Raw genomic sequence first — 26963 nt, 5'->3', positions numbered from 1 at the left:
AATTAATGTTATGTGTTTATTTTAAATGTGTAGCAAACTATTAAAATGTTATAGCTCTATTCATTTAATTTTGAAGTAAATTTTACATTAATTAAAAATTAATAAATAATATAAAAATATTTTCACAAAATTAAATAAAAAATAAATCCCCATCTAAAGTAAACATTATGTTTTATTATCATGAACCACTGTAACAATAAATGTTACAAGTTGGTAGAGAGTCCAAAAGAAGAAAAACATAATTTTTTTTTTTATTAAATGCCAATCAAATGTATTTCTTGAACATAGCAATGCCTAATTATTTTAATGAGTTCTTCATTTTTATGTTGTAATTTTGTATCTTTACATATGTAGCATTACTTCCAAATTGTAGTGCTGTTTGTTTAAATGTTAGTAGTACAACACAGCCTAAAATCTTTCAATTTAAATAGAGACACTTTCCATTCATATCAAGTGCAATACTTGGTTTCTTTGATATTGTTTAGCCAACACGTGTTTCACAGCTTAAAGGAAATTACTGCTTCTTCAGGGCTGTTAAAAATTAATATTTGCAAAATAATTAGATGTTAGAAAGTGGATTATTTGTAACAGCAGGTAGGTACCAAAAGCTGCAATCCCCCGCCAGGTCCAGCCAAGGTCTCTGTAAATTAATCCTTGCTCAACCCATGGTAGCTTGGCCAACAAGCCGTTAGGCTTAACTTAGGAGGTAGGTGTGTAAAACATTTATTATAAAGAAAACAGTAAATAAGTAAAACACAACACACAATAAAATATTAAAAGTAAAACTAGTGCTTAAAAGCAAATAGTGCTCAAAGGCTTAAAAAAGGTTGCAGTGCACAGGGACAAAATCCAGAGTTCAGGCCACTTATGATGTAACACTGTTAAATTTACTTTCAGAAGTGTTTCTTGATTCAGGAAGTTGCCCATATCACCAGCCAAGGGTTTAGAGGTTCTGGTTTACCTCTTGGGGTCTCGGGCTACAACTCCCAAAATGCATCTCTTAAACTCATGGAGCCTTTTACAACAGTTGCTCCAAGCATCTCCAAACGTATGGCTCTTCTTTTAGGGTTTACTTTTCGGTCCTTGAAGTGTCCAGAACTTGATCCAAGGTTCCAGAAGCTCCGAGTTGCTCCTTGGCAGTTGGGACTACAATTCACAGAAAGCACCTGGTCAGAATCCTCAAATTGCCACTGGGCACTGGTCAGCTGGGATCTCCTTACAGGACTTGAACCAGGGCACTCTGGTCAGCGCCCGTTGTACCTGTAGCTTAAAGGAAGTCCACTTCTGCACTTGCAGAAGCAAGGCAAAGTCCTTTTCTTGGTGAAGTCCAAATTGTGCAGCTGGAGCAGTCCTTGTGGGTGCAGTGCTTCAGGTGCAGACCAGGGGTCAGGAGGGCAGTCCTTCTTCCCCAGTATCTTCTTCCAGCAGGGATATGGATTGTTGGGCAGCTCTGCCACACCCATCCTTGCTTCTGGGTTGGTAAAGAGGGGGGCCACCACTGACCAATGGGGTGCAAGAAGGTGCCACCTTCTGTGGCAACTACCTCCAGGCAAGTGTGGCAAAAATCAATCCCAGAAAGCAAGATTCATTAAAAATCCAACATGTAGGAAATCTTTCCTTGAAGGTTACATCTGGCTGAGCCCACACACTGGTACGACCGGTTTCCCTAACACACCCCTTCCAGTCCTTCTCCTAATCTAATTATCTGGCTGGGGGAAAAGGAAATGGGGAGGTCTAGTTTCTGTTGCGGGTGGCTTTTCCTCCATTGAAAACCACTTTGGGCACTCTCCCCCATCCTGCTGTGCCATCTGCTGCAGCAGTTCTCCTCCCACCAGATGCTTCCTTTGTTTCAGCCCAGGCCACTTCACATTTCAAGGCAACTTGGCTCAGGCTTCCAAAGACTGACCAATCAGGAAAGGGCACTAGAGGGATGATTTTAGTAACTTTCAGTAACTTTCTAAAACTATTTCTCTGTGCTAGGTGTAAGAAATCTAACCTTGGCAAGTTATTGGACTTATTCTAACATTTAATTTGATACCCAACCTACCAGATTTAGCTCTGTTCTAGTGAAAATGAGACTTTTTATTAATTTTAAATAAAGTCGCCCAATGTTAGCCTATAAAGCCAATGTGCTACAATGGAGAAAAACAACTCTGGCTGTTTTTCCCTCGCCAGGGCTCACAAAACGTAATTCATAAAGCCCCTGCTTATATTTATACTCTACCCAACCCTTGGGGAACTTGGAGCAAACCTTAGGGGTGGCATATGTAAAAATAATGTAGTTTAGGACTTTGGAAGTACTTTTTATTCTAAAGTCGAATTTGGGGTTAACTTTACCTTAAAAGGAACGAGAAGGGCAGGCCTGCTTCCACAATGACACCAGATGCCATAGCAAGGTACCCAGGGTTGCCCTAACTACACTGGGGTCCCTTCACCTACAAGCCCTATCGTATACTAGGAACTTATAGGTAGGTTGTCAGAGCCAATTAAAATTACGCCTAGTTTTCATATTTCATTTACAATAGAGCACTGGCCCTGGGACTGGTTAGCAGTGCCCAGGGCACAATCAGATTTAGAAAAAAACAGTATCAATTACAAATGGGGGCAAAAAAGTGAGGGGGGCTTCTGCAACCAGTCCAGTTTTCTCACATTCGAAAACTCACCTTTTTTGATAAAATGAATAACATCACAGAGTCTAAAACACAGCAATATTATCAAAATCATGTATGTTTATTTACTTAATATTAAAAATGAAATAGAGACCACAAGATTAAAGAAGATTGAAGAACAAAGGTGTCACTACTAATTAAAATTTACTTGATTACTATTTTAGCTGAAGGAATCATCATTTTGTGGAAATGTATTTTTTAAAATTAGTTCTAAATTCTGGGTTAAGTGATTACATGATCTCTGACTAATCCAAGTATATCTGTTGGCTCCTGATCAACTCTCCTCATTTTAGTTACCTTGATTTTTAGAGAATTTAACTCCCTATTCATTTAATCAGAGTACTTTCCGGTGTTTAACCATTTCACTATTTGCTCAAACACCTTTCTGCTAACACAAAATTACTGTTTCTAAGTCACTAAATTCTCTGTTTGAGATGCTAATATATTTTCTGACCACTCACAGTGTATCAGCTTACATTAATAAAATCTCCTCCTGAACCAATACATTAGTAATATTGTTCCAAAAACTTCAAAGCTCTCTTTTATTTCCACATCACATTAATACTTCCAAAACAAGATTATAGAAAAGTTCTATGTACTGCCAAAATAAATTAGAAAATAAGAAACAAAGAGCCATAGCTCAAAAGTATGATAAAGCCTTATTGAAAAACAAGGGTGGTTACTCAACCATGTTTAAGAGAGTCTGTTGCTTTTTCAAAGCGTTGTTCACCACTTACCTTAAAGATCCAAAATTCACCAGTTCATGAGCCTAAATTTCAATATCAGGTCAAACGTCCGCATCGCGTCATTAACTAATAATTCACTCTACAAAGTCAAAGGAACATATAGAATTTAATAACATTTGCTCTGTAATCTACCTAAAGAGTACTATCATCTAAATTATTCACACACTCTAAAACACAAACTTTTATAATTACCTTAGTTATGTAGTAAAACCCTATTACATATACTTAAATCCCAATGTTTAAAGATTCAGTATTAATGACTCCCATTCAAATTTCTTCAGATTTAGTAGAAAAAGAAAGGATAATCAAAGTTTAAATTATTATTTTCCACATTTCTTTTCATCTCTACAACACAAATAACCTAACTATAGTTAAGGTATAGGATAAAATCTTTTCGATCTAATCCCTCTCCGGTTGATCTTCTCAATCTCCACCACATGTTCTTTGTCCCACCAGCCGCTCGTGAGTTAGGTTTTCACCCTCACCACACCCTTTATATACTTGCCTACTAGTTCAGAATGAGCCAATACAAACCAACACAGACCAATGCATGCACTGACTCCTCGTTTGACTTGAAGTATACTATTAGGGTCCTGAATTTCTTGAGCTCACCATGTAGCTCAAAATTGACCAATGCAAACACTGCTTTCTAATTCAACTTGGAGCACTCCAAGCTTCTTTTATACAAAAAATGATACCAATAGGGACCTGAGTTTCTTAAGCTTTGTAGGCAGCTCACAATTGACTAATAAAAAAATGCTTCCTCATTCAGATTGGAATACAACCATGAGAATCAGAGTTTCTTTTATCCAATCCACTTCACAAACCTCCACCTATTGCAATTTGCCAACTTCACCTATATCAGAACTTCTAATTCAAAAAATAAAATTACAGATCCATTTTTGATATTATTTAAATAATACCAACAAAGAGTTATCAAATACATACTAAACAAAACCAAACAAATCAACAGCAAACCACAATATATTTTCTGCAATATTTGAGAATCAAACTCCAGATTCATTCAACACAAAGTACTTACCCATTTCACTATTTGCTCAAATACATTTCTGCAAACTATATGTGTATTTTTGTTATATTACTTCCCACTGAAAATTATACCTATTGATGTAAATGCACGTGTCTAAAAAGATCAACAGTAACTCAACAATATCCACATAAAATGTTCACAATTTAACACCTTCTTCCCTGAAAGATCAACACTTTCTCACTCTGAAAGTCACAGTATTATAAAATACTTCCATAACATTACACAATATTCAATAGAAAATAAATATAGCTTTAAATAGTCACATAAAAACCTTCATCCCAATTATTCATGTTATATGAGCTGCCAGAATTAATTTTGAATATTCAGACCATATTGAGTAGAGTAAAATTTATCAATACACCAGATGTCCCAAATACGGACAGTTTTTTTTTATTCATCCCCTCCTCTTTTGTTGCATAGAACACAATCAATACCCCAAAACCTGATGCCTTTTGGATAAGCTATATCATGTTCTTCATTGAAATGTTCTGCAATGGATGACTTTCTGTCCTCATTATTATCTAATAATACATATTCTTACCTCCTGGTTTTTAACAGTATAACTCTGGAGCCAATTTAAAACTTATTACAAGTGCACTAAAATAAATGGACACAAAATGTTATTTTACAATTTATAAATACCTTTATCCCATATTCCTTTGAAGAATTTGAAACACTGAAAACCTGAATTCAATTCAGAACATATTTACAACAAATACAACTTTGTCCTCCATAGCACTCCTCTGGTTTATTTAGCAGCCACTTTTCTAAACAATAGATATTCACCAATATACTGATTGATCTCCTTTCTTATGCCTTTTAAAAAAAAAACTGCTATCTCCCTCTGTTCACTAATGAAAGTGGCAAAGAAACTTATATTTTTCCTACCTTTTTGCTCTGTTTGTCTTTTAAAAATATTTCTCTTTTAGAATTTTCGACTTTCTGTTTGGCTTCTCTCAAGAGTCTCCTTGTGTAGCCTCTCTAAACAAAATGATTAATTGCTTGACACTCGTATTCATTATATTTCTTGACATCAGTACAATTCCATTTCCATCATAATAATTCCCCATATGGAGTCTTACTTTTTTGTTGTATGGATGACCTGTTTTAAAATGAGGAATGCTGTTGCTCGATGTTGGTTTCCTATATGATTTGCACATCAATTCATTTTCTTCAATCTACATTTACGAATTCAAAAAGTGTCAATTCAATGTTAACTGAATTCTTGTTTAGGAAATCTACTTAATTCAAAAGAGAATGCTCACTTTCTTGCCAGATCATAAAAATGTGATATATAAATCTAATCCATAATGTAGTTCAAGTACAAGTTTATTGATATTTCATGGTTACTTAATACCATTGCAAAAATTAAAACAATAAAAAGATGCAAGTTAAAATATTGTAAAGATATTTTTTAAGACAGATCCAAAGCCAGTTAAAACCTTGTATGAGTTTCCAATTTTTACCGTAGCAGCATCAGTCAAACGGATTATAGGGTATGAGTCCTTGAAGTGCATGCCGATCATATCTACAGTGCATAATGAACTTCTACAGCAACAGCTACATTAAAATATGTAACAACCTACTGGAGTAACTACAAGGACAGCAGTCAAACAGATAGAATGCATATACGTCATTCAAGTGCACGTTGAGCAAATCTACCATACTTAAGCAACCTCAACAACGATTGAATGCATTCAAATATGTAGCACCCTATGGAGTGATCACAGTGGCTTCAGTTAAACAGACAGAATATATGCATAGTGTAATGGAATTGGATTGATTGGATAGAATGTTGTTCTAGGCATGCTCCCTCTCATACCAACCTATATAGAGTTTGCCATAAAAGTTAGCAAACCTGAAACATATCACTGCCCCCCTAATATTTTGGTATAATTCAGACTGGTAGTAAAAAAAACCCTGTTATTTAACGAAAAATCTGTCAGTTCAATGATCATGTTTACCTGTTGTAAGTAACTGCTGGATTTTTATGAGTAGAACTTATCTCAACAGTAAAAGTAGCACAAGCGGTACCACTCGGAGGGCCTGAGGGCACAGCTACTCAAGCTGGTTTTGCTGCCTCTCAAGTAGATTTTCTACTCCAGCAACAGCCTTTTGACCACAAACGGTTGCTAGTAACTGTGACCCACCATGTCAGAAAAATCTCACTAAATGTCCACTTACTGTTCTGGAGCTATGCCGGGGAGGGGGTTTGGCTGAGAAGCCACGTTCACCTTGTACTTGTGATTCATGAGCTGTTACCCTGTATCAGTGGTTCAGTGGTTTGACTTCTTGCCTGTATCTATCCCTTTTCTTGCCACAATGCAATGATCTGCTTAATTGTAATTATGCATGTGTATTTTTATTTTTGCACATTCTACATCAAAAAAATTAATGTTGCAAAAAACAAAACAGAAGAATTATATTTAATAAAAACTACTACTAATGTTACATTAATTTATAAATTCAAAACAATTGCTACAATATTTTATAAATAAATTACAACTATGTTTTAGTGTTAGGTTTTGCAAACTTTAAATTATACTTATTTATATTTTTCTTGATATCTGATGGGTTTTCTTTGAACAAGAGTTGGCCATGTATGTTGCTGGACTTATTTCAGCACTGAGCTGCAGTAATTTACTGCTGTTTAGGGTCCATATTTGGCTGTAGTAAATGTTGAAGTACAGTTTGTGAATAGAAATGGTCGTTCCTTTTTGTCGGTGGGTGTATGTCCATCTCTAAACCCCACTCTAACCCCTTAAGGCCTATTTAATCCTTACTCTTCTCTAAACACCTGATATTCAATAGTGAGTCTGCCTCTTTTTCTAGCCGAGTAATAAACTTACATGTGTAAGGATCTGTCAATAGAAAAGATAGCAGAGTTTGAGGTGGAGATTTATCCTCATAGGTGCATGAATATCATTTTATAGCACTTTAGTAGTTCTAAGTTAGTACTACTAGCCTTAAACAAAATGTAGTTTGTGAATTGGCCCCTGTGATGTCATTTGAAATCTAATTTTTTAAGGTTTTGATCACAAAATCATTTCCAAAGGTCTAATCTCCCCAACAATTAAACAGGTAGGGGAAGATTTAGAAATATTTTGTTTTGGGTTTGCGCCACAAAAGTGAAACAAGCATGCAGAAATCTTTTTTCTCTCTGTAAAGTTGCCTCAAAGTAATGTAGTGCTTTGGTCTGATTTGTATTACTCTGCATCAAGGGGTATTCCATGAGTAGTACATGGTTGTTCTCATGTAGCCATCAATGTTTTTGATGCAAAGCTATATCTATTAACACTAGTAGATAGGTTTGTGCATCAAAAAATAATGCCACTTTGAAGCAGGCATTAAAAAGAAAAATGTTTTTATTTCTCCTGTGTTTTATGACTTTACATGTGCACTGCACTTTGCAGCTCACATCTGAAGATGGAACATTTTTCAAGTTGTCTAGGCATAGTATTTTGTACTAGAAGGGTACCCTTTCAGTAAAATCCTACGTAAGACATCACTCACTCGCTTGCACTCTGGAGTAAGGTTTTGTGTGTGTGGTGCTTGGCAATCTGGTTGGTCAACAGTGCTATGGAGACAGCAGAAAAGTGCCATATCTCTGGAGAAATAGTGCGTTCCTGCTCTTCCCTTGTCGTGTTAGACAGCACAACAATTTTTGGCACTGTGCTGCTTTCCTTGACATGTTTCTGAATCTGGGCCATAGTCCCACTACTAGTAGTAATAGTAATAGTAATCTTTATTTGCATGATTAATTAAAACCATTGAATTAGCATTTTCAAATAGAGCAAAGTGGCCACAACCTTTTTTAAACAAAAAACATAATTCATAATAAAAACATCATTAGTACCCTGTGACTATCAGTATCAAAACTAACTGCGCAGTATACTCCAGGATACACAAAGTCATCTAAGAGTGTGCATAAATTGCCAAGTGCAACTAAATTGTTCCTTCATGATGCTTAAATGACTCAGATAAATTAAGATAAAAAGCTGACTGCCCACTGAACTCAAGTTTTCATGGAAAGGCACAGAAGGTGGGTAAAGTGACAAATGCCTTTGTTCAATTTCTTCCTAATGCTGGGATGCACCCTCAGCATCACCCGGTTTAAACTTGCTGTTAAGTCTCTTTTCAGCAATGCTCAAGAACATTACTAGGCACCAGTTTAATTGTACATCGTCACCGGCGAAGCACGCCATTGCCACCTGCCTACATGTGCGCAGTTCTTTAAGATTAAAAAGGGGCCTAAGCAATGCTCTAGGGTCCCTCTTCAGATGGGTAATATCTTTTTTCCCTTCCCCGCACAGGCAACAGTGGATTGGCAGAGGAGGGTGTTTCCGTGGTGGTAAGTGGTTGGCTGAAGGTAGGCTACCAAGATGGTATTGTGAGTACTTCTCCTTGAGAGACCTTGTGAAGCTTGTGCCTAGGTATGCCTGAGGGGCTGCCTTGGTATAACTTAGTATTGTAAGCCAGCCACATGTCTTATCCACAATCCTTGCTTTGTCCTCTACCATAGAAATTCTTTTAACAGTTTTTTTTACAAGTTTCTTTAAATTGTCATGAAAGCCTGAGGCCTCACAAAGTCCCTGTAGACCTAGCTAATTGATCGAATCTTGCAAGTAGGTTCTAGTCGCACTGTTCTCCTTAATCATCAGTTTGCTCCGTAGGCAGGCGTTTAAAGACCCTGGTCCAGCACCCCTGATTTTGTGCCAGCATTTGACATAGGTTCCCTTACGAGCCAGCGCTTGTATCTGTAAACCAAATTCTTGCCTTATTTGGGCCAGTGAGATATATTTGGGTAAGTTGAAAATCATTCACAGTGCACATGTATAATATTATCCAATAGCACAGCGTCCCTCCTCCTCATGGCCTCGCTTCTGTAGGTGACTGCTGGGATGCGTTTAGCCTGTAAAACCTGAGCCAGTTGGGTGCGGTTTCGGCCTGTGGCTTTATTCCTCAGGATTTTTTATGCCACCAATATTGCAGTACCTTTCATCTTAAGTGGATCCCTCTGGTTCCTGTTCTTTACAAAAAACTGGAAAATAAATGTATACACTTACTCGTGACTGCTACCCAATCCTCATCCACCAGTCTTTGCCATATCTAGGCGAGTCTTGGTTTGATAACGGATTTAATTAAATGGCAATACTTGCCATTATGGCATGGGTCACGGAGGAAACCAGAAATTCACTTTACTAGTTCCATAATATAGGATTGTCTTGCTCTACACAATGCAGCCGACATATCATGATTTTCTTATATTAAGAAAAGTTCTAATTAATTAGGAATACCAGAGCTGATGTAGAGTCAGAGATTTCCCTGTATCTGACTCCTGTTGCACTCTAAGGATTGCTTTACAAGTGATGTTACTTTGTATGTGTGGCAAATCCACAAGAATGGGATTTATGTATAACCTCTTCTAATACCACTGTGAGCCCTAACCTAGAACTTTACCTGCAACTTATTTCTAATCAGTGTCGCAGGTTTTTATCATAAGGTTCCGTTTAAATGTACTCCTATTTTTTGTTTTGGCCTTTTCCGTCCAAGGGTGTGGTTTGCATCACTCGCCACATGCCACTGTGATAGTAGATCTATGCAAAGCGCCATACACTTTATATTATTTTGTTCACTTTATACTTCACAAAGGAAACTTTTTCTGCTCCTGATCTTACATAAATCCAATACAAGATCCCATAAGATGGCTTTGGCCTCTTTACCATACATAGTGCACCCCGAAATGTGCTATGCCATGATCAATTTATTAAATTACATTTATTAGTCAGACAGAGATAATGACCTAGATAGGTTTATTGTTTTTCAATTGTACTTATAATTGTAATTTTTACAGCAATTTGTTCCGTATAAGTTAATAAGTTATTAGTGGTGGGCGGTGAGCTCCATTCCGCTCACAGAGTGAGCAGATTTTTTCCCACTCAGCGCTCCACTTAGAGCATGGAGTTCCATAAACCTCTGCGTAGTGGAACGGAACCGAGTTTTTTCCTTGCTTGTGCCCATCAACGGTGAGGTGGTGAGCGCAAGGAAGGAAAATCTTTCTCAAGATAACCTCCCAGCAAGATTTCTCATCGCAGGTGGACACAGATGGTTGTGACTGTCCTCTTTGAGAAACCTTCTGTTCACATTGAGGTAGCTGCCGCTCAAGTAGAAAATCAACTCTAGCGGCAGAAAAGAAGCAGCGCCCTCTTGCCTTACACAGGGAGCCGTTCGCACTGTATTTTCAGCTCTGGACAAGCACCTAGCGCTAAAAGTCAGCATGAATGGCACAACCTAACGCACTCCGCCACTTGCAGAAGTCCACGTAGTGCAGCAGAGTTTTTTGAGCACTTCGTGGAGCTCCGCGTAGCGTAACTCTGCAAACTCTGCCCAGTCCTATAAGTTATCCTTCTACCTCATTTTTAATTATTGTACTTTTTAGTATTGTATTTTGTCGTTGATATCCACTTTTATGGCTGATTGTAGTCAAATAAATAATGAAGCAGTAACAATAATAATAATACTAATAATAATAATCATAATATTACAAGCAGTAGTAAATTGACCTAGAGCAGGAAAAGACTAGGGAGCATGAGCCCTATGTACCCAGGAGATTTTCCCCTTATTTTGTTGAAAACCAGTTACCCACCTAGCCCTCTTGATACTTTCATGTAAGAAAACTAGCAGACCAAGGATAAATAACTGAAATCAAGACTCATCAGATGAACTAGAGCAAGAGTGCCTAAAATATGGGAATGAGGCAGGTGCATGACTGATGTATAGGATAATCACTGATATATATTGTAGTATATTTAAATTGACTCTGTAATTTTTTCTGTATCTAAACTTACACATCTAAGGGGGCTCCAGATATAAGTCAATAGTTTGATACATAGACCAATAGCTAATGTGTGCCAAGAGTTTTCATTATCTCAGATGAGGATGAAAGCTAATCAATATAGTCTTAGTGATGCCAACTAAATGTAGTTGTCACTTGCACAGACCCAATCACCTGGCACACATTATGGGGGTCAATCCGACCCCGGCGGACGCAGTCCGCCGGGCGGAAACCGCCCAAAGACCGCACCGCGATCAAATGACCGCAGGGGTCATTCTAACTTTCCCGCTGGGCCGGCGGGCGATCTCCAAAAGATCACCCGCCGGCCCAGCGGGAAAGCCCCTGCAAAGAGGAATCCGGCTCCGAATGGAGCCGGCGGATTTGCAGGGGTGCGACGGGTGCAGTGGCACCCGTCGCGATTTTCAGTGTCTGCAAAGCAGACACTGAAAATCTTTGTGGGGCCCTGTTAGGGGGCCCCTGCACTGCCCATGCCAGTGGCATGGGCAGTGCAGGGGCCCCCAGGGGCCCCACGACACCCGTTCCCGCCAGCCTGGTCCTGGCGGTGAAAACTGCCAGAAACAGGCTGGCGGGAAGGGGGTCGGAATCCCCATGGCGGCGCTGCAAGCAGCACCGCCATGGAGGATTCCCTGGGCCAGGGGTAAACCGGCGGGAAACCGCCGGTTCCCCTTTTCTGACCGCGGCTTTACTGCCGCGGTCACAATAGCCCAGGAAGCACCGCCAGCCTGTTGGCGGTGCTTCCGTGGTCGTCGGCCCTGGCGGTCGATGACCGCCAGAGTCAGAATGACCCCCTATGTTTCTATGTCCAGTGTAGAAGGCAAAGAAATTAAAATATCTCCAAACTATGTTGAAGTCAGTCAACATAGAGTTATACAGGTTTTGTAAATCGCATTAGACAGGTAGTTATTACTTCTGCCCTGCCTTTTTAACTCTTGCAAGAAAATTTGAATAGTCTTTGCTATAGTCAATGTTTAACTTAGGTGCATGGAATGTCAATTATTTGCCACAATTGTTTGCACCACCAGTTTACCAACCATAATAGAGGCATTGAGATACTGACTCCACTCCAGGTTTGGGCAGAAGAGACCAGCTGGATAATGGCTCAAATACATGTGTTCACGTCTCATGTGAGGGTGTTCTGCATGTAAAATGTATTGATTCATTGGTTATATCTATGAATATTACAATAATAGGATTCATAAAAGTTGCCTTATCTTTTCATAGGATTCTTTCAAACAATACACCAAGAAGAAGGTTACCTGGATATATCTGCAAGATCACCTTATCACCATGGATGAATCATCAATTGTAAACAACATTATAATGAAGCCGCAGTTAAAAGTAAGTTATTTTATACAATAAAGAAGTGTCCTTTCATAAAAGTGTTAATTGATCTTCACAATTTCATAGGCTTGTGTGGTGACATGGCTTCCTCTTATTATATATCTGTGATGTTTTATATAGTGTCAACATGACCCTACAGGTTGTCAGTGCCTTGTACATATAGCATAGAAGTCCAATATTCAAGAAATATAGCGCAAACATGACCCTTCAGGGTGGCAGAGAGCTGTACAAATAGCATAAAAGTCAGACAAACAAGAGAAAAAGCAGGAAGGAAAATGGGGGAGAAAGCAACAAATACATACAGGTACCATATCCCACAACAGCTTTGTAGATCCACGTTCTTTAGAAGTCGCCCAGAAAAAGATGAGTGATTGAAGTTAACTAGCATAGGAATCTATTCACGATAAGCTATTTTACTTCTTTTTTTGAAGAAGGTAGTGAGGGGTTTGTCCTAATTTCTGGCGGCAGAGTGTGCAATATTCTTGGAGCTAAACCGGAAAAGGAGCAGTTACAGGTCTTTTTTTATTGAACTTCTGTGGTTTTAACAGCAGGGTGGTAGAACTTCTTGAAGATCAACTGCCACCAGATAATTTAATTTTTTTGACCAGGTCGATAGTTGTGTTGTGATGAAGGGCTTTTTATGTCATGCAAGCTATTTTCAACTGGATTCTAGCTTTGAACGGAAGCCATTTCAGATAGATGAGGTCAGGAGTAATGTAGTTGGATCTACTGCATCCAGTGATGAGCCTACCAGCTGAGTTCAAAGTGGCCCTTAGATAAGACATCTTTACTTTGGGTAAACCAGCTAGAGTAGCACTCCTGTAGCCTTCACTGGAGATAACCAGGGATTGGACTGCTAACTGAAAGTCAGCTGGGGGCAAGAACGTTTTGATTTTTCTTAGTATGTTTAGTTGGTTGTTTGCTCCTCTTGTGGAGATACTGCTATAATCTTCTATATTCAGATGTTTGTCCAACGTTATATATAGTGATCTAGTGGTATCAATCAAATGGGGGGTGCAGTTGAGAGCAGCAAGTTGTTAGAGACAATTGTCTATGGGGGCAGAGTGGTTGTGAGGGGTGATCAGGAAGAATTCAGTTTTGAGAGAGTTAAGCATGAGGTGATTGCTGATCAGCCGTTGCAGGATTTTCTAGACAGTGCAGTTGAGCAGTTTGATGACTTCTGGTGAGGGAATGTTCAAATTCAATTGTGTGTCATTCGCGTACAAGTGATAGTGAATGTTAGTAAGATTCAGACGTAAGAGGTTCTATGAGCATGTTGGATTAGGTGGGTGAGAGTTTGGATCTTTGGGGAACTCCAACTGTGACTGATATGGTGTCTGATATGGTTTGATTGCCTTTGAATATTTGAGCTCTATTATGAAGGAATGAGGCAAACTAGTTCAAGACAGGACCAGAGAGCCCCATCCTATTTTCAGTAAGGTCAATCAAACTATCATGTTTGGCAGTATTGAAAACACAGGAGAGATCAAGTAGTATGAAAAGGTAGGGTGCACTCCGGTCTAGCATTCTCACAGTAGCATCAACAATATGTGTTAGAGCCGTGTCCATGCTTTGACCCGTTTTAAAATCCGATTGATGAAGATCAAAGAGTTGAAATTGCTCAATGTGGTTACAAAGTTGCAGGTGAATGTATTTTTCTAATAGCTTTGCTAGTGTTGGGATGTTGGTGATAGTGTGGTAGTAGTTGAAGTCAGACAGGTCTGCATTTGGTGCCCGAAGTATGATGCACAATTACCTTTTCCAATGTACCATCCCTATTTTGCAAGCAGGCATGCAAATATCAACTTGCAAAATAGGGATTGTGAATCACAGTTAGGAAGGGGCAGTCTGAGGGGATCCTTTCTAATTGCGAGTTTCTGTGGCATGTATGATTGTTTTGTGACTGCTATTGTGGTTGCAAAGCAATTGCAGTAACCACAAATTTAAATTGGTGGCAACCCATTCGCAAATGGAAAGGGGTCCCCACGGGACCCTTTCTCCTTTGTGAATGGAAGCAAAAATAGTTTTTCAGACCAGATAGTGGTCTCACGGACCACTGCCTACTTTGAAAAGATGAAAAGGAAACTTTCAATTTTTTTGTTTGAAAGGCATCCCCTTTTCCTTTAAGGAAAACGGGCTGCATTCCGCAAAAAAAGCTTTATTTTAAAAGCAGTCACAGACATGGTGGTCTGCTGTCCCCTGCAGGCAACCATCGCTGTGAGTATGGCCATTCACAATGGGGTCACAAATTGCAGCATATGTCATGAACATTGATGAGGGAGGCCATTTACGACCTCCATTGGGAATTGCAAACAGTGTGCTTGACACTGTTGTACATTCCAGATTGCAACTCATAAAGAATGCAAATTTCAAGTCACAATCTGGAATGGTCATACATCAGGTCCTTTTTTTTGGAATACAGATGACCTGTCCAATCTTTAGGCAGTTGGGAAACAAGCTCTATTAGAGAGATCCATTAACAATCTTGATCCAATGGGGGAATATGGCAGGGATAAGCTATTTGAAGAGCTTGGCAGGTAGAGGATCATTGAAGTGGTTAGAGGGTTTTATTGTTGTTAATATTGTGAGTGAACCAACTTCATCCAGGATTTTGAAGGCATTCCAATTAGCATTGATTTTAGTAGTATAGTCAAAAGAAGAGAATCAAGCATGGTGCTGCATAGGTAGGAGACTGAGCTGGGCCTGGGTTAGTAGAATATGAGAGGCTCGAAGCAACTATGATTCAACTGTCCTTCCCTTTTCAAAGAAATAGGCAGAGAACACCTCACCAAATGACAAGGATCCGGTGTTTGCTGAGTGTCGGTTAGGTTTGCGAAGTGCTTGTTGCATGATTATTTTGGGCCTGTTTTTGGCCTTGTCTAGTTGCATCCTAAAGTATTCTGCTTTGGAACTATGGATGTATTTGTTGTAGGAGCTTCTAATAAACCTCAAGTGCTTGAGATATGCAATGGAGGGAGAGCTGCTCCATGATCTCTCTGCAAGCCTTAATTTGTGCCTTTGCTCATTAAGGTTGCCATTGAACCAGGGTTTGGAGGGTTGGCTCTGAAGTATTTTTAGCTGCTTTGGAGCAATTGCAGTCAGTATGTCTGACATGGAGTGTATGCAATTTTTGGTAAGAGTATTCACATTTGTCAAGTTTGTGGGAGGTGGTAGGATGTTATTGCTAGTAGAGCTTAAATTGGCTAGATTAATAGTTCTTAAGTCTTTGGACTAATATTTGGGACTAGAAGGTTGGCCCTTCCTGGTCACCACCTTCTGCAGGATGAGGAAGGGTATTATGTATGGTCTGACCAGTCACAAGGAGTTATAGACTCACGTTCAAAGGTATTGTCCTGGAAGATGATTAAATCAAGGGTACAATCTCTATTGTGAGTTGCCCCCCCCCCCAGCACCTTGAGACCCTTACGAGTGAGTAGCCATGCTTTACAAAAACAGATTCATTCATTGATTGATGAGTATGGGATCCTTAGAGTCATTTCAATGGATGTTGAAACCCCCAAGGAATATGTGATCGGAGTGCTGATCTAAGTTAGAGGGGATGGTCTCCATTATTTGTTTGATGAAACGTAGTTGTTTCTTTCTTTCAGGTGGTAATTTGTATAGAGTCTGCATATTATCTTGTCTTTGTTCCATATTTCGATGCCAAGGCATTCACAGGAGGTCATTGACACAGTTTGTGAGTGTTTCAGGATGAACTTGGAACAGTAAATGCATGCTAGACTGTCTCCTACTCTTCCAAATCTGTCTAGTCTGATGATATCATATTTGGGTGGGACTAGAATGTCCAAGGTGGGTAAGGAAGTCCAATTGAGCCACATTTCAGTTAATATTAGAAGGTGAAGTATCTGTGTAAGAATACGATCTGCAATGTCAGCTGTGTGCTACAGTTGTGAAGCAGAGACCTAAATTGAGATTTGGTGTTACGGGAACTTGGATTAGGTTGTACTTGTTCAATGTTTTGTAGTTGAGATTAGGTTCTCTAGGTGGGTTGGAGGGGATAGTCTGGATAGTGAATTTAGTGGGTAAGACACTCTATTAGTAGTGGTGTAAGATAATAGAAGGGAGTGATCGTCATCATCAAATAGGTGGTCTGTGACCCTCTGTGGTCTGGAAATGGGATTGAGATGGGCTTGCGTTTTCCAGTTTAAATTTGGAGAGTTTTTGTAGTACGATGTCCTATGCCAGGATTATTTCAGCCATCCGATTTGGAGTAAGTTGCATTATTTGGTGTATGTGGTTGTGTTAGCTCAAGGGACAAATTGAGTTTCAAGAGCTTCTCTAGCTTTGAAGAGGTATGAATGAGGTTCTGATGATTTGTTTTAACTACCTTTATGTCTTGACTAAGATCAGCAAGTTTGTTCTCCAGTGGGTGGTCAATACTTATTGAAGTGTTGTGAGGTCTGGGGACAGAAGAAGTAAGAACCCCCATCAGTGACAGAGGGGGTGGTCAGCCGACCAGCAGGATCAAAGGTGGTGAGGGTTGTGATAGGGGAAAAGATAGGAGGATGATGGTTGAGATAAGGTTTACCAGAGGTGGTGATAGGATGAGGGGTTGGAATAGGACTCATAAGTGAAACAGCAGCAGGTGGTTTATGGTGTTGTGGTGTTGCTACTCATGGGTTGGAGTCCAGAGGGTTCAAGTGGGTCACTTCTTGGGTGTCAGATGAGTTAGTGGAAACTGTGCTATTGAACAGGAGAGGCAGCATTGTATCCATGATTATCTCTATGCGGAGGATGTTGTTTGTTCTCACGCTGTGAGTATTTATTTTTCTGTGACCTAAGGGAGGAGGTAGGTCAGATAGGAGGGATTAAAGAGAAGAGCAAGTAGCCTGTCTAGGAGCAGGAGAACTGGAGCCATCAGCAAAAGTTTCAGTGTTAGAAAAAAGAGAATGGATGCAGGGAGATGTGAGTGATAAGGTCGAGGAGGGTCTGGAGGATGCCAGTGTATCCATCAAGGGGCAGGAGGGGAGACATAGACGTTTGGAGGACATGCAAGCATTTCTCAACTTCCTAATTTTGGTCTTCAAGAATATTCCATAAAAGTACTTTATATCACAGTCTGATGCTTGAATGAAAACATTTCCATTATTGTAAAGGGAGAGGGTAATTCAGCCATGAAGACTGGTGAGGAAGGTATAGAGAGTTGTAGGCCATGTGGTGTTTTCCTCATTGTGTTAAACGTGAGCGTTGAGGCAATGGCTCTCCTCCATGGTGCTCTTTAGTTGGTGAAGAAGATTAAGGGCCTCATTACGACCTTGGAGACTGCCAGGGTCAGGGTGCCAGTCTGACTGCCACATTATGACCTTGGCAGTTGCGCCACGGTCAGACTGCCAGCACCGCCAGTTTAGCTCCACAGGAGGGACTGGCAGTACTGGTAGTCCTAATTACGACCTCCCTCTCTGCCAGTTTATACTAGGGCCGTAGCAGCACAATGTAAAGGCTGGTGGTGACAGGGTGCAGAGGGCCCCAGGGAGGCCCCTGCACTGCCCATGAACTTTGCAAGGGCAGTGCACGGGCCCCTATGGACAGCCCCGTCACGTCAGGTGCTGGTGCACCCTACGCACTGCAACATTGCTGTTGTTCTTCGCTGGGACAGCAGGCGGAAACACAGTTTCCAATCGCTGACCCAGTGGGTAACTCATAATGGGTACTGCAGGAAGAAGGATGCACTGGCAGCAACCTCACTGCTGGAGTTTGACAGACGGCCTTTTCCATCTGCCAAACTCATAATGACCCCCCCCTAAGTCAGGAACCATGGTTCCTTTATTGGCACAAAAGTAGATATCAGAAATTAATGTTTCAGAGTTCATTTTGAGTAGTTTATGTTTGACGTTTGTTGCTGCTTTTTTATATAGGTTAAGTGTGTATTTAATCTCGAGAGCATTACGCCCTGTCTGTCCCATCAAGAGATCTGGAACTTAGGTTGCACACTCTTCCTGTATAGTTCACAAGCAATACAACAACCCTGTACCCTGTGGTCAACAAAAGTGATCTTACTAGACTGGCTATTCCTTGGCTGAGCTTCATTAGCATATCTTGGTGATCATTTTCTTTGCAGACATATATAAAGATTTTAACATGTAAGAAGCATTTTAGCCAGACGTAACTATAATGGGTTAATGGTAAAAGAGTATAAGAAGGAAAGTAAATACAAAAAAGATTAAGGGGCGATACATCTTACCAAACATTCTGAGTACAGGTCCTCAAACTATCTAGATCAATTGTAGTTCAATTTGCTGACATTGGTTAGAATGTGGGTATAAACAATAAATGTTGATTTCAATGAAGATTCTGTATTTGATGAATTACTGTGTTGGCATGGTGGTTCCCGTCAAAGTGTTTGGTGGATGGCCCCATTGGTTTTGGCTGACATTCAGCAAATTTAAACAAAGTTTTTGTTTTTCAAAAAGAAATTCCCAAAGTGGCAGTCTTTATTTAAAAATATAAAACTAATTACCTCCTCCACCGTTACTTGGGTCTCGGAGTCAATATATTTTGTTTTGTAAACTTCAACGCCAGGTTTTACTTGGCAGAGAGGGACAGAAAAAAGGACCATGCACCATCAACCCTAAATAGGGCAGGCAGTGTTATGCTCTGCCTCTGATGGCCTCTACTCCCTTGGGTCTGAGGGGAAGCTTACCATTGATGGAAATCAGGATGGGCAGACCATCTGTTTGTCTGACAGGTTACAATATGTGTATGTGCCACAATACCCTGCCAGCCAAACTCTAAATCAGCCACTAAGGATTCTGCCCAAGGGGTTGCAGCAGTTGGAATGAGTAAACTCACTGATGTGGCTTTCATTCATCTTCTTACGAGTCTATGTATGTAGAGGCAAATCAAAGTAATCTAGTATACATGCTCTCATACCACCATTCTTCTCACATCTTTTCTTTTATTGTACAATACTGATGCATTTATATAGTGCTTCACACCCCATTGTATGGTGCAGAAGCACATTCACAAAAGTGTATTACGTTACCCCACGGGGATGTGCTTGGTTGGAAGAATGTTATATTGACCAGATGTGAGGCTTTTTTTATATTGTTCATGAGCGACCAGAAGCGTGCTCTCATCTTGTCTTGGGACATTGCTCCTAGCAGTACATTAGAGGATGAAATGTGATCCAAAGATGTACAAATTAGTGTTATAACAGGTAGGCAACTGTAGTTTACTCCGTACATTCAGTATGTTAAGTTCATGATCTTTAGTAGGCTTTACAACCCATGTAGTATGCTGTTCAAAGCTGTTGGGTTGAACTTTATGTATGTCCTGTTAGACTTGAAGCAGGGCGGGAGAGGGGGAGGAGAAGAGAAAGCAGATATTTACTTTATGGACTGCAGTACAGTAAGGGTCTCATTACGAAGCTGGTGATCCAAGGACAACCAACCTCACGGTGATGGTCGGACCACCGCAAGTATGGGGGTCCGACCGCCATATTACAACCCTGGTGGGAAGACATGACAGGGGAACACCATCCCTGCCAGGAACATGGTTCCCAACGGGGTGACGACGGTCGGAGTTGTACTCAGCCAGGGCGGCACTGAACTCAGCGCCTCCTGACTTGTTACAATCCAGCTTTCTGCCAGCCTTTCCATGGCCAGTGCCAGGGCCCCCGCCTAGTACCATCGGAATGCCCATTGTCTGCTTTGCAGACAGTGCTTATTCTTATTGTGCTGGGGCCCCCTGTGTGACCACATGGAGCTGACACCAATGTAATTTCAGAGTTTCCACTGGGCTTTCTGGCAAAAAAAAAACCTTGCTTTCCGCCCATCAGCCCAGTGGAAACCCTGCAATGGGTCTGGTGGAGAGACTGCCAGATCCACAGTGGTCTCCTCACTGTGAGTTGGGCAGTTGGCTTGTCCGACCACCAGACTTGTAATGAGGCCCTTAGTCTTTATGTGATCAGATTTATAAGATGCCTAATATTGCTTAAAGGCAATATGATGGTTGTGGCCTGCCGGGATTGACTAGAATGGAGCCCTTCAATTGTGTGGTAGATCTCTTCTGTTAAATTATAGTTTGTTTACCAATGATTTTCTCCGGTCTCAGGGTCTTACAGGTGCGGCTTCTCTTTTATGGCGAAGGAGCGTCGCCCCATGCCAACAGCAGCAGATGCAAAACTTTTACAAGAATTATGATTAATATTGTTTTCTTTTAAAAAGGGGTGGGACCACGGGCAATAGCAGGGATGGAGGGGGAGTGCAGCACTGCCCCTCAGTGCGCCTGTGTATTTGGCTGACCATCTCGAGCCGGCCAGCCATACATTTGCACTAAACTCTCTCCAACCCGGCACTGTGTTGCTGGGTTGGAGAGAGCAGGCAGAGATTTCCACTGTGCCTCGGAGAGCCCAGCCAGTGCACTCCGTCCAATCCAGCAGCATGAAAGCAGCATTAGGACTGGATGCAGGGCAGGCCGGGAGCCTGTGCCTGCAGTGAGGGCAGCAGTGCAGAGCGGCAAGGCGAGACAGGTAAGTTTTTTGTTGTTGTTTTTTTTGTTTTTTCACAACCCCCTCCCCCTGCCACATACTGTGCCACCCCGCCCCTTTCCCCTCCTGCGAGCCGCCACTGGGGTCTTACATAGCTTGTAACAGTTCAGGTCTATAAGGGGTACCTAATCAGGACCGACGGGGTATGTGTTTGTTACACAGCCTGCACTGGTTACAAATGGTGTCCAGTTGTCATGACTCCTCTGAAATGTTAGCACCAGAATGGTTACTGAAATGTACAAATATTTATTTTAACTTATTACAAGGGACTTAGGCTATAGTGCACTGGTAATAAGGTTGAGAGGATATCCATTATGTTTGTGATGGAGTACCATTCTCCAAATTCTAAATCAGGCCCTTACTTCTGAGGAAGGTTTCAATTTTTGGATTTGATGTGTGTCTTCTTCAGTTTTAGAAGTAAAGGTTGAAGGATTTAAACAGGTATGGATGGGGCATGAGGTACAGAGTGAACAGAAATGCAGCACATTGGGGAATATGGAGAATCTACAAAAGGTGCCATATTCACCATTCCCTGCCTATCTCTAAAATAGAAGGCGATCCATTTTTAGGGATGTCCATGAATTTTGAACTTTTCAAGTCCCAATCACAGTCTTTAATGCTGGACGGTGTTGAATACTGTTGGTATATTTAAGAGAAGTTCTGTTGCTAATCCATTTCTACTTGGAGTTTACACACTCCACTCTCCTACCATTAATTGGTTACTTTCTAATGTTGTGATTGTGAGTGTATTTTTGTATTGGTGCTCTTGCACTGATGTACTTTTTCATTGTCTTTCATTGTAACTTTATTGTCCATCATGCAGCATGTTGCACTTTCTGAAGCCTTTAAACAAACAAAGCGGTACTTCACTGAGGGTGCGTAAACTAAAGCAGTCTTCTTGCAGGCACGGCACTGTGCCTCCCATTGACCCCCCTTCTCACAGCACAAACTATGTACAGAATTGGAACCTCTGCCAAAACATTTTGCCTGATTTCATGTTGCGAACTAGTGCTCATGTGCTCTCAGCTGCAGACTTATTTCCAAAGGGCCTGCAGGAGGATTAACATGAGTTTGAGGTTGCTACTTATTTGAAATCTTATACACATACTTGATTTTCTTTTATTCTGCAGGTGAGGTGCATCCAGGTACAGAAAATCCGTTATGTTTGGGACAGTTCGGAGAAACTGTTCCAGAAAATTGGGTGAGTGAAACCACTGTTCACGGGTGTCTCCATAGCCTGACAACCTCTTGGAAGTGGCTTTCTAACTGCCAGCCTTGCTTTACACTTTTCAGGGTTCTAGAAGACAAATACTCCTGCTCAGAGATACATTCAAAGTTTGGATCCGGATTTACAAGTGAAGAACAAATCATCCGGTGAGCTCCTGCATGCAACGCTTCTTTAACGTGGTGGTGTACAGAACATCTGGGCTTACCCTTTCCCTTTCACTAACAACATATGAAACAATGTGGGTCTGTCCTGCCCTTGGTCTGACCTTCAAGTGTGGTAGCTGTTCTGTAACAGTTAAAACTGATAAATGAAAACACTGGCTTTCTCAATGCAACGTGTAAGAATTATGGAGGGGGTCTGTACTTTGACGCTCACCTGGTTGTGCTGATTTTCTGATACTCATCAGTCCTAATTGCTCCCCAATGGCATATTGTTAATAATTGAGATCAAGACCTCTGATGCATTACATTCAATTTAAAGTTTTGGGCATGTTAAAAGAGCCTTCAACTATCTCACCTGCAAACTGATACCTAAACTTATACAATTATGAGTAATCGGTTCCTTTGTGGTACTATCATGATAGAATACTAATTACAAAATTCAGTACTTCTCTGAATAGATCTCACTCTACCACATGCCCCATGTTCAATTCACAGCCATCATAACTTTAACCGTCCACATCCACAAGTCACCACTAACCGGATTACACCCCCTAGCCCCAAATTGTCTAATGAACTAGTACTTATAACGTATCTACCAAAGCCCCTATTCACTGACTAATATGAAAGAGCCCTAACTGTTCACTCATAAAACAATCTATATTTGTGGTAGTAGTTGTTATATCACTGACACATACCCCTGAATTCATTGGCTGCCTCCAAAACACAAGAGAAACCTTTGTTATTCTTGGATGTTTCCACACATTACTCAGTGAAACTACTATGAAAGTGCTGTCACTACACAATGCCCATTCACCCACTAACACTTAGGCTACTGAATCCAATCCACTACTAATACTAGTTCTAGTTTAGGCCACAATAATTGCACAACTACATAACCTGCATCTGTTTAATTTAGTTTGCAATAAAAATAATTCTTAAAACTATAGTGATGGAAACCAAAAAAAGCCATGTAAAACATAAAAACATTAAACATTCTTTTCAAATCAGTGCAAGTCACTGAACGTACCACAGAACACTAACAACACCCGTGCTCAATCATTTACCTCCCGTGGGACTTGAGCTGCTTGAGCTGCTTGATCTTGTGACGTCCTGTGGGACTTGAGCTGATTGATCTTGTGATGTGCCCCAGCAGGAGCACCACTTAGAAACTCACTCCACTCCTAGAATACTAGTACAGGGCATCTATCCATAGCCTCCATCCAAGATGGTAGGAAACAGGGATGCTCAAAGACCAGAAACTGCAGCCTCCAAATGGAGACTGTCATGGTTCAGACAAAGTGTTTTCCACCCCAACAAAGTGAACGTTCCCAGTTCCACAAAACAATGCACATCAGCAGCCATATTACAGTGGTGTGAAGCAAATTTGACTGAGGCAAGGGAGCAGTTTGGAAAAAGGAAGTGGTGATTTGAAAACAAACTACATGGAGGACTTCTTTCCATTGATGGTACTCAGAATAAGTTTTAGAAAAAGAAGGCAGTGTTTAAAAATATGCATCAAAATGAGTAGTGATTTCATCAGACTTAAGTATGATCCATTGACTTATGAAAACACATTGAATAATGTTTTTATTTAACCAGAATTTATTTCATTGAGTTTAGTTTGGAGCTTTCTGATGGAATCTTTTAATTTTGTTAAATTTTTACACAATAGGTTGTGACAATGTAATAGTTTGTTTCTCAACTTTGTACAGTCCACACCAGTGCCTCCATCTCACCAAATCATATATTCCTCATCTAATCGACCTCCTTCATGGTTTGACTTTTGTGGCCCGCTATAAAGTTGCACATGTGCCCACTTTGGAAAATGATCATGGAAACTTAAGGTTTTGTTGCATTGATACCAACACCATCAAAAATGAGGGAATTCACCCTTTCCAAAGCTCTATGGGAGATGTTCTGAGGGCTCATTGAGTATCAAATTAGTTAGAGTAATAGACTTTCACAAATACCAAAAGGAGGTCTAAGTCCAAAAGACAAAACAAATCAAGAGCTTTCACAGACTTGTTCCATACGTTTCCTGCACAGTGGTGTGTGAAAAGAAAGTTTCCAACTGCTAGTGGACCTACCTTTATTAGCGTAATGAGCTTGAGATTGATGACTGGATGTAAAGGCTGACATTTTTTATAAAAAATCTATTTTAGGAAAAAGATCTGTGGGCCAAATACCATTGACGTGGACATCATACCCATTTGGAAACTGCTTGTCAAAGAGGTAAGCTTGATGTGGAGAGAAAGGCATGCTATTTGGGTATTAAAGCACATTGTACAATTACAATGCTGATGAATATCCATTGCATGGAAAAATAAAAGCTCTTGTGACACCCATCCAAAGAGGAGTCTCTTTATTGATATAATGACCATAATGGAAATTATACTCCTACAAACTGAAGACTATGCAGTAAGATGTTCAACGCTACATTGGGCCACACCTGTCGAGCCTTAGATGGTTGTGGAAAGTACATTTTACTCAAGTATTGTAATTGTTCACGTCTATTGTTTCTGAGCAAACCCACACATATTAAAATAGCTTTCCCTAACTGCTTTTCTAGATACTATCACACCAATAAAAAGTTTAATATTCTTAGGTTTTCTGATAAAGACAATTACATTTTGCCCATCTGCCTCTTAAGGGTTATTTAACTTGTTCTGTTACATTTTCTATCATAACTCTGAAACAAACTTAAGCAGGTAACAATTAAAGTTAGAGAGTTATTCAGAGAGAAGTAGGCATTGATCATAGAAACATAACCCACACTAATGCATTTCTTGCAGGTTTTAAATCCATTTTATTGGTTTCAAGTTTTCAGTGTCAGCCTCTGGGTGGCCTATGCTTACTATGAATATTCATTTGCAATATTGACAGTCACAATCATATCCATTGCTGTCACAGTCCACGATCTCAGACAGGTGAGTGTCTCTGCCAAGTGTATTACATTCACATGAAAATGTTTCTAAAAATAATTTAACTCTGAAATAAATATTAAAATATTTTCTATTAACTATTAATATAATCTTATTTTATATATTGGTTCTAAATATAGAAAAAACTAACATTACTAACATAATTTTGATATGCATCTTAAATTAATAAAAATATAATAATTTAATTAAAAAAATGTTTCTGAATTTTATAATAAAAAATGCATTTCCCAACTAAACAAAATATTATGATTTAATGATTAATGAATGTGATTAAAGAAATTAATTAAAATTAATATAGTTATATCTCAATGAAAAATGACATTGCAGTTTGTAACTCACATTAAGGTATTACATTATTTTATAATTAAATATGCACTATTTGTTACCAATATTTCTTAGCATCAAATTGTATTTATTTGACATTCCTTTCTTTATTTGGTTATATCAAAGACAGCCATAACACACGTAAATACATCAATTAAAAACATAATTAAAACATTTTGTTAAAATTTGAAAATTCAAAATATTCTAAACTCTTAGCATAGGATAAATATTAAGCAGATAAAAAATTGGCACTATTCCTCCACCATTTAGCCCCTTTTAAAAAAGAACCTATGCCCTCACACACCACAGCATCAGGAACCATACGTAGCCAAAGATAAGCTGGGCGACATTGCACAAACACCTTACTCTCCAGAAACGGAATACAAATCTCTGCCTAAAAGAAGCATAAAACTCACAAAAAAAAGATTAAAATGAAGCAGTATCTGTGGAGAAGCCCCATTACACGGGCAGATTTGTATAGATTTTGGATCATACTGACCAAGAGGAAAACACAAATGACTTCTAATTGAGCCTTGATGAAAACGAGTAATAAGCGCCTTTTCTCTGCCATTGTGAACCTCCAAAAGGTACGTCTCAGCACCCACCTGCAACATCAGCAGTAAAAAATCCCTCACAGATGGGTTTTTTAATTCCTCCACCTCCCTATTTCTTTTCATATCTTAAAAAAAGTTCTCCTTCACCCAACGCTTATCAGTGCGTTTTAGACATTGTGGGGAATTAAAGATCTCCGGGCAACCAAGAAGAACGGCAGCCTGTTTGACGTAAGCTAACCAAGGAATAGCCAGGCCACGGTCGCAAGCCAGGCAATCACAGATCACCTCCCTATTCAGGGAGGTACAATCATTGGTCCACACAGAGATCCACAAAAGGAGGGTCGCAATCTTGGTACTGTCACCCACAAACTCCAAGTCCAGTTCCTCATGTAGACAATACCCAGATGTATTTGGCCCAACTCCAAGTAGCCTTCTACAGAAACGACTTTCCTCTATTTGGAAGCCCTGCTACCCGAGTAGCTCCAAACTGAGGCTCCATACGAAAGGACCGGATGGCATTTGCACCTGTGCACCTCAAGCAGTGGTAATATAGGCTTATTTCCCACCCTGGCTGCAAAATCA

The 26963-nt window shown here is 40.0% G+C and overlaps 1 protein-coding gene across 2 annotated transcripts in view; it reads left to right on the top strand.

Moving 5' to 3' along the window:
- The window catches only part of LOC138265206 (probable cation-transporting ATPase 13A4), a 329838-nt gene that overhangs the window by 70556 nt on the left and 232319 nt on the right, over positions 1-26963 (top strand). For both annotated transcript variants that reach the window (XM_069212758.1, XM_069212759.1), the window contains exons 3-7: positions 12544-12660; positions 22303-22373; positions 22466-22546; positions 24724-24793; positions 25354-25488. In XM_069212758.1, the coding sequence (XP_069068859.1) occupies positions 12544-12660; positions 22303-22373; positions 22466-22546; positions 24724-24793; positions 25354-25488 (474 nt within the window). The remainder of the gene's footprint in view (positions 1-12543; positions 12661-22302; positions 22374-22465; positions 22547-24723; positions 24794-25353; positions 25489-26963) is intronic.

This window comes from Pleurodeles waltl, chromosome 11 (assembly GCF_031143425.1).
Source record: "Pleurodeles waltl isolate 20211129_DDA chromosome 11, aPleWal1.hap1.20221129, whole genome shotgun sequence".
In the NCBI taxonomy this organism is placed as follows: domain Eukaryota; kingdom Metazoa; phylum Chordata; class Amphibia; order Caudata; family Salamandridae; genus Pleurodeles; species Pleurodeles waltl.
This window is presented reverse-complemented; position numbering and strand designations above follow the sequence as displayed.